The sequence below is a fragment of the Mastomys coucha genome, unplaced genomic scaffold (assembly GCF_008632895.1).
Source record: "Mastomys coucha isolate ucsf_1 unplaced genomic scaffold, UCSF_Mcou_1 pScaffold5, whole genome shotgun sequence".
NCBI lineage: Eukaryota > Metazoa > Chordata > Mammalia > Rodentia > Muridae > Mastomys > Mastomys coucha.
In genome coordinates, this window is record NW_022196911.1 from 112,596,013 (window position 1) to 112,604,865 (window position 8,853).

Consider the following 8,853-nt stretch of genomic DNA (forward strand, 5'->3'; position numbering starts at 1 on the left):
GAAACAGGGTCTCCCTGTTTAGTCCAACTGTCCAGGAACTCACTCTGTAGACCAGGCTGGCTCAAATTCAGAGATCTGCCAGCCTCTGCCTTGCAAATGCTGGGATTAACGGCATGTGCCGCATCCTTGCGAAGCTCTGACTCATTCTACTGCACTGACATCAGGACAGCGCTCTATGACGGAGCCAGTATGGTTGAGACAGCTGCATTTCCAAACTACCCAGAAACCCAATGGTCCGCTCACAAGTAAAGAGGAAGTTATAAAGCCTACCACAAGGCTCAACACACTGCATTCTAACCACAATCTTGGAGATGGCAGAGGCAGCCTGCTTGCCCTCACTTCCTCCCATCATGCATGCTAGGTGCTGTATCCTTGGAAGGCCTGGCATGCGTGGGGTCCTGGATTAACACCTAGCACCATGGTGCTGGTGCCAGGGTAGAGAGGTGGATAATGTGGTTATTCTATCTTTCCTCTTAAGAACAGGGGTCAGAGCAAGCCTTCAGCACCAAGCTTATCTCAGATCCCACCCTCACCTTGGCTTGATTTCAGATTGGCGCCTCACTGCACTGTATCGTATGGCAATGGTGCAAGCCTTGGACAGACTCTGAGCTGCAGTTCCCACGAGGAAGGACCTTACGAAAACCATGGTCCCATACGTCAGCTTGTTACTCAAAGGCTTTACATATGTACCGTCAGGCTTCACCTGGAAAAACAAACAGCCGAAGTGTCTTTCTGTGAGGCCAAGAGGCCACGTACTAATTCTCCACGTGCTTTCCCTGGAAGAGCAGGGAACCTGGCTTCTTTAGGACCAGGCAACCCATCTGAAATACTACATCTTCGCTCCCTATTCTGACCTGGACCAGAGATTTTGGAGCAAGGGCTTGATTTGAAGACATGGGCTTGCTATGTATTTCAGGCTGACCTTGAACTCACTTCCGTCCGCCTCTCAAGTACACACTCTACTTGGCTAATAATCTGATGTCTAACTGGCCTTTCGGGTGACTCCACGTTACTTAAAGGCTTGCGGGCCACAGGTTCACCAGGTACTGATTCTTTTCCCAGACACATCCCAGCTACTTCTAAGTCACCGTCAGCAGAGAAAGCGCATCACCTTCTGCAACGGGGCCAGGAGTGCTCTGATCCTCAGCTCAGCTAGTCTCAGTGAAAACCCACTTCAACACTAACAATCTACTACCAAATAACAGAAACAAGTAAACAAATATACCTGGGCATATTTCATCAACATGTTCTCTCTAGGAATACGGTAATTGTCCATCTTCAGGTAGCCATTATCCATCTCTTCATAACCAAACTTTGGGCCGATATCCCCAACAGTGATGCCTACAACAGACAACAGGAAGCACGTGTGACGGTCGTGCGTGTGAGGTCCTTGCCTCCCTCCACTCCGCTTAACGGTGCCTTACACTTCTTGCAGTTACTTATTTTCATTATTTTGTTTTATGCATGTATTTTCCATTCATGTATGACCATGTACCACATGCATGCCCAGGAGTCCAGAAGAGGGTGTTGGATCCCCTGAAACTAGAGTTACATGGTTGTGAGCAACCATGTAAATGATGGAACTGAACCCTGGTCCTCTGAAAGATCAGCCAGTGTTCTTAACTGCTAAGCTATTTCTCCAGCCCCTTGCAGTTTTAATTTTTACCTTGATATCAGCTGAACAATCCTTACCTGGCAAGGGCTTGTGGGTCCCAATTTCACGGATAGGGACAACAAAGGCGTGTAAGCCGTAGCACTCCCCTTGAGTGATGAGCTGAGCCAGGACTATGGCATGATTCGAAGTCTTCCCAACTGTAACAGTAAGGGGGGGGGGGGGTGCAGGGAGAGTGTGTCTGCTCAAGTCACTGCCGAGGAGCAGGGAGCCTGCTCAAGTTACGGTCTCTCTCACCTCCTCATCTTCCCACCTCTGAGTCCCGAGCACTGGCATTCTAAGCGTGGACTCCTGATCTTCCCACCTCTGAATCTCAAGTGCTAGGATTACAAGTGTGTACCACACTTGGTTATGCTCCTGTGTTTTCATTTTTTATTTTATTGGTCTCTGGTGCAATGCAGGCTTTGGTTCTGGACCTGTCTTTGCACTTTACCTCACTTCCTTTCCTGGGAACGCTTTCTTCTCTTTAATAAACTGCCTCTTTCTCTATCACAACCTCATAATAAGTCCTCAAAATGTTCAACAACAACAAACATCCAAAACATGTTTAAAGAAAAAAATCCAACTTACGTCCCCCGGGCCACCACTTAATGGAAGTCACAGTGGGGCTGTTGAGAATGAACTCCTGGGTCTTGGGGTCATATGTGGCAGTGGTTTCTAAGCCTCGGAGATGAGTTCCTGGGGACAGAGATCACATGGCCTCAGTACAGCAGAGAGGGAAAAGACCAAGAAAACAGACCAGCTGTGCCTCAGAGGCAGCTAAACACCAGCCATGTGTCTGTAGATGGGCTGTGGGTGACAAGCACAGCGCACTTACTGTCCCATCAGACAATTCCAGCCAGGCGGCTAGCGGCAGCATCCTGAGCATCCCACTTATAAGTGTGGCTCAGTGAATGTGTCATATTTATTTAGACTAATAAAAGAAAATGCAGAGGCAAGTTGTGGTCCTCTATGTAACAGGGATGGCTACTTTACTTTAAACCCAGTTCTTTTACTGGGCAGTGGTAGCATACTCCTTTAATTCCAGTGCTACGGAAGCAGAGGCAGGAGGATCTCTTTGAGTTTGAGGCCAGCCTGGTCTACAGAGAAGGTTTCAGGACAGCCAGGGCTACAACAGAGAAACCCTGTCTCGAAACACAAACACAAACAAACAAACCTTCCATTTACCCTATGTACATAGGTGCCATGAGTATGCACAGCAATTGGTGGGCATCAGTTTTCAGCTGCCAAGTGGGTTCTGGGAATAGAACATGAGGCCTGGCAGCAAGAACTTTTCTTTAGCACAGAGCCACCTTGCCAGCCTGGGTCCTATTCCTAAGTCTGAACGTGACGACTTTGACGCTAGTGAGCCATTTCCCTCAGCACTTGTGAGGACAAGCAGACTCCAGGTAGACCTTCTGGACATTCATGGCAGCTGATGGTAGAACGGCCACTAAAATGGAAACTAAGAACTTGAAAACATTAATAATGTATAGGTCCAACAAGGCCTGGGCTCACTCTGCGGGCCAGGCTCCACCTCAGTGTTTGCTGCTCACGAGGAGATGGTTCGTGTTTAGTCTCATGTGTTAGTGGAGATGGACCATTATACATCTTAATTCTTTGAAAAGAACTATTAAAAAAAAAAGTGGCTGGCATTTTACATTGAAATAAACACTGAGGACTTTTTTTAACAACCTACTTTGAGAGCCTTTGAGGCCTCACTGAACACTTTGAAACATCTAGAAATTTCCAAATTGAGCCACAGAAATGGATAGTTGGTGAGCCACAGCCTTCAAAGGAGAAGTCAGGAACCCAGGCACGCAGTAAACCCTGCTGCCCACGAAGCCCTCGGGGCCATAGTACACAGACAGTGAGGTGACATGTCCTCACAGACACAGCCAAACCCAGCACAGACACGCTGCATCCTGTGAGGAACCTAAAAAAAACTATTCAGAACTGGCCAGTGCTGGTGCAGGCCTTTAATCCCAGCACTTGGGAGGCAGAGGCAGGCAGATTTCTGAGTTTGAGGCCAGCCTGGTCTACAGAGTGAGTTCCAGGACAGTCAAGGCTATACAGAGAAACCCTGCCTTAAAACAAACAAACAAACAAACAAACAAACAAAAGACCCCAAACTATCCAGCACCAAAGAGGCTGTGTAGAATACAGACTTTGACTCCTCAGAACAAGGGGACAAGCTGACAGACGCAAATGAATGGCAGACAGACACCAATTCAGAAGCCATGAGAAAATCACCAGCTCCAGCCCACCTAGTCAGGCCTGCAGAAAGTAGACTAAATACACTGTACCATGGCCCATCTCTGTCTGCGCATAAGTGCCCGTGATCTCCAAATTCCAGGCTGGCATGAAGAAACGCTCCTGCTGCTCTTCGGTGGCCTGGTGAAGCAATGTGGGCAGGAACATGCCCAAGTGAAGATCCAAAGGCTCAGGATGCCCTCGGTGCACAGAGCTTCGAAGAAATACCAAGGACAGGCATTTGAGGGAAGTGTCATCAGGTGTGTAAGAATCAGAAAAGTGGACAGATAGAGCAGGGAAGGAGAAAAAAACAAACTGTGAGTATGAATCAGTTATGTGCACTTCACCATGGATGGGAGCACTGCCCTTTTCTGTGTTAGTTATGATTCTCAACAATGTTCATCTTTCTTACATCGGCAGAGCCAACAATGGCATCGTTCTTAAGTAGCAGAGATAGGCTGTGGAGACCCAGACCCATACAGCACTGAACAATATGTTCAAGGTAAGACTGGTGCCTGGTGATTAAGTGAAAGGAAATAAAATTTTGAAAAGGAGGTTTGAATGGGGACAAAGGTGCCCTTTGGTAGGGCAGAAACAGGAGAACATGGCAGTTCTCTCGGTGATAAAACCCTGGCTAAGGTTTTCCTGAACACAATTTTAGTAAAGTGTTTCGACTGGGATACTGTTTGTTCAGAAAATATCTAGGACAGACCCACAGTCTTCACATAACAAATTCATTCAAGTTCACCATATCAAATATTCAGCCAGGATCTACTGGTGCAAATTAACACAAGAACTGACAGTGCTCCTCATCCCAAAATGGCATCAATTAAAGACATGCAACTTCTAGTGACGACCATTACAGCTGCTAATTACAGACCTGTGCATGACAGCTGCCTTACATTATCATGCTATTGCATCAGCTTAGAGAAGAGCCTGGACCACATCCCTTTCATCCTCTCAGCTTGCTCCATCTAAGCTGCGGAGCTGACAAGCATTGCTTCCCAGGTAAGCAGGAGCCTACTGGGCTCTCTCGGGGCAAGTGGCTGCACTTCCAGCTAACCGTTCACAAGAGGTAAAGTCAACCTCCCCAACTCATAGAGAATAAAGGAAAATGGATGGCCACACGCCACACATGCATCAAAACAATGGGGGCAGACCAGGACAAGGGTTTGCAACTTAGTCCTGTCTCTGGTCTCTGGTGGGCAAGCTTAATCTCCAAGTCCAACATGGGTGGAGAACATCCAAAATCCACATGTTCCTTAGAAACACCAAAAGGTCAGCCCCGGGAAGAGAGGGTGAAAGGTTTGTGGGGACTCGTGCTGCTGCTTTTGTAACTCCTTATGAATCTGAAGTCTTTTTAAAATTGGAGAAAAACAGTGAAAACAATCAGTGGAACTGGTTGTGACGGTGCACATCTGTAATCCCAGCACACAGGAGGCAGAGGCAGAAAGACAGAAATTCAAGGCCGGCTTGGGCCACAGAGAGGAATCCTACCTTAAAAGCCAATCGAAACCAACCAAATTGTATTCTTTAAACACCCTTTTCTTTTCTTTCCTTTTTTAAAAATATATAACTTATTTTTATTTTATTGGTGCTTTGTCTGTCAGTCTGTCTGTGTTAAGGTGTCTGGAACTGGAGTTACAGTCAGGGATGTGAGCTGCCATGTGGGTGTTGGGAATCAAACCCAGGTCCTTTGGAAGAGCAGCCAGGGTTCTTAACCGTTGAGCCTTGGCTACCACCCCAAGCTGCCTTCTTCACTCATGGGCTTTCCTAGCTTTTACAATGCCAGTGCTGGGAATGGCGGTATAGCACAGTGGTAAAACAACTGGCCTTGGGTTTGTTCTATCACAAACAGACAAAACCAAACCACTGTTGATCCCTACAGGCAAACCTAGAACTTCTACAGGAGGCCCTGGATTTAAGTAGGGATGGAGAACGCACCAGACTGGGGACGCTCAGAGTGGAATCTTAGGTCCTGGGTTAATCCTCAGCACTCTCTTCCCAAAAGGATTAACCCAGTAAGAAAAGAAATACACGACCAGACACCGGACGGACGGGGAGCCTGGGGGCTGGGAACACTCTGCTTTCTGCTTTCAGGAGAGCTGCTCTGTGTTGCTAACAAGCCAAGCCTGGTGGTGAAGGCGGAGCCTGGAAGCAGCCCTCTTCAGACTCAGAAGGTTTGTATCTGTGTAGGGTGCTTCAGAAGGACCAGCACAAGTATGTCAAGTACACTGGAGAAGGCGGGAAAGCACTAAATCAGATTGACGGACAGCTCCTGTAGCTAACATAAGTCTTAGTTGCAGTCGATAACATTTAGGAATGTACAAGGCACATGATAGCTTCTCTACTGAAGTTGATTATGCATGACTGTGATACATACTACTGTGAGAAAATCTGTCCTAAGTTATAAAGTACCGGCACTACATTTGGCGAAGTGTTAAAGTCAGTTCTTTTAAAGCTGTTATGTGGAAAGATCTCTTCGGTCTCTCCTTCCACAGGCTACAAAGCTGGATAGGCTGGCAGCCAATAGCAGGGGAAATGCTCTGGCTGGGCATAGCTGAGCCTTTAGCACAGTGGATGCCTCGCCTGCACAAGGTCAAGCTGGTGACCACACTTATATCAGGCATGAAGAGCCCCACAAGTTTGGGATGAGGCTAGTCTATAAAGGGACTTTCATAAGCCCTGTCTCCCACAAACACCTCCTCCCAAAGATCTCACTCACAGGAAGAAGTTAGCTCGTCTCTGCCTGAGAGGAGCATGAGAGAATTACTTCCCAAGAAAATAAAAGGCTTTGCCAGAGCCTAACTCAAATCTCTGCCAAGTTGTTTTCAGCATTCAAAGTCAGTAGCTGGTGCTGGCATTCGAGGTGGGCAGTGCTGTAGGGGAGGGAGGAGGATGGGAAAGTTGAAGCTAGCCTGGGTTAGACCTTTGTGAGGTACTGCAGGGCTCTCCTGCAATCCCTGCACTCCAGAGTCAGAGGTGTGGATTGATGAGAGTTCCAGGCCAGCCTGCTCCACACAATAAGTTCTAAGCTACTTAGAGCGCTGTCTCAAAAGAAAACAAAAAGGCCCATGTAGAACTCACCCAGGACTCCCAAGTCTTGTAACTCTGGCTCCAGGGGATCTGCTATGCTTTTCTGACCTCTGAGGGTACCAACACACTTGTGGTAATCAATCTCTCTCTCCCCCCCTCTCTCTTTCTCTCTCTCTCTCTCTCTCTCTCTCACACACACACACACACACACACACACACACACGCAAAAGAATAAAAATATATCTAGGTGCTTTTATTTTGTTTTTGAGACGGGGTCTTACTGTGCAGCCCTGATCAGCCTGGAACTTACTATGTAGACCATGCGGGCCTCACAGAGATCTGTCTGCCTCAAAAAAGGCCTTTCCTTCAATGAGGTGATTCATTTCTGGTAATAATAGACAAAAGGAATAACCCCAAATAGTATATATGTTTATGAACACATGCCTGTGTGTGTATATATATATATAGTTTTTTTTCCCTTTCTCTACTGCAGTGCTGGGAGTTGAACTGAGAGCCTCCTGTATGCTAGGCAACCATTATTCTTATAAAGAAGTTAGAGGGCTGGAGAGATGGCTCAGCGGTTAAGAGCACTTACTGCTGCTCTTCCAGAGGTCTTGAGTTCAAATCCCAGCAACCACATGGTGGCTCACAACCATCTGTAATGAGATCTGATGCCCTCTTCTGGGGTGTCTGAAGACAGCGACAGTGTACTTACATATAATAAATAAATAAATCTTTAAAAAAAAGTTAGATTACAGCAGCAAGAAGGGACTCTGGATTCTGACCAGTGGTAGACAGCTTGTCTAATGAGCATAACGAGCATCCTAGCACCAAAGGAAAAAGACAGACAGACAGAATAAAGCTGAGAAAATACAATAACCTAAACCCAAGACACAAGTCTCAGGAGAAGCTACAGGGTCCAGTCAGTCTGGAAGAACTCAGACTAGGACGGGGACAGCAACAAAGACACAATGCAGGACGATTAAAGACTCATGAGATGAACTTTGCTATCTTTCAAGTCTGACGGAAGAAAGGAGCCTTCCTCAGTGAGAGGAGCCCGCCAGGGCTGTCCTCCAGGGCAGCAGCTGATTACAGACGCCTCACCTTCCTAGAACTAAGGGAAAGACATAATCCCTATCAAGAGGCAAGATCTTCAACTGATCACCTGCTTTGTGACCTGAAGAAATGGACGGCTGATTTCCTAGCGTTCCTCTAACACTAGAGACTGCAGAGCGACTTCCGCAGCCCAGCCCTCTCCTTGCTCAAGCCCCGGGAACAGGTCTGCCAAGATTTCCTGCTATGTCTAAAGGGACAAGAAGGCATAAAGGGAAAAGGCAAAACTGATAGGCTCTGCCTTTTCCTTTATGGGAAAGAATTGTGCTTTAACCTGTTCTTTAGCAGGATACATATCACATGGAAATTCACCAACAGATTTGACCTCTTAACCTGCAGGACAGGATGAGGGTGGGAAGAAGACCAAAAATGAACAAGCACCAAGAAGCAAAACTTAGTCCTCTACCACTGCACCCTGACAGCGCTTTCTAGAGACAAGAAATATCCCAAATTACAAGTATGCAAACTGGTCCAGAGAAAGACCTATGAGTCCACTTTCTGATGTCAGCTAGGAGTTCAAGTCTTAAGTCTGTCCTCTCTCTAAACTTAAAGCAGAAACATTAGGCCAACAAGAGAAGACTAAAAAGACACATAAACTTCCTTACACTTCACACCTAAGGCCTCCTATGAAGGACGCAGGTCAGTGCATCCAGAAAGGAAGCCACATTATTACAGCATTCTCCCCTCAGATGGTCTAGGCCTGTCCTGCCAGTGTGGCATCCTGAACGAAGCCCTGGGTGTCTGTGACACTGCTCACACACCTGGGTGTCTGTGACACTGCTCACACACCTGGGTGTCTG

At 47.1% G+C, this 8,853-nt stretch overlaps 1 protein-coding gene across 2 annotated transcripts in view; it reads right to left on the minus strand.

Annotated features, from left to right (window-relative positions):
- Window positions 1-8,853, minus strand: part of Acox1 (acyl-CoA oxidase 1) — a 28,113-nt gene that overhangs the window by 7,181 nt on the left and 12,079 nt on the right. The window contains exons 3-7 of one of the 2 annotated variants that reach the window (XM_031351789.1): window positions 3,958-4,118; window positions 2,243-2,350; window positions 1,693-1,812; window positions 1,226-1,341; window positions 534-703 (exon numbers count right to left, since the gene is read on the minus strand). In XM_031351789.1, coding sequence (XP_031207649.1) covers window positions 534-703; window positions 1,226-1,341; window positions 1,693-1,812; window positions 2,243-2,350; window positions 3,958-4,118 — 675 coding nt within the window. The remainder of the gene's footprint in view (window positions 1-533; window positions 704-1,225; window positions 1,342-1,692; window positions 1,813-2,242; window positions 2,351-3,957; window positions 4,119-8,853) is intronic. The other variant, XM_031351790.1, reaches the window with a different exon arrangement.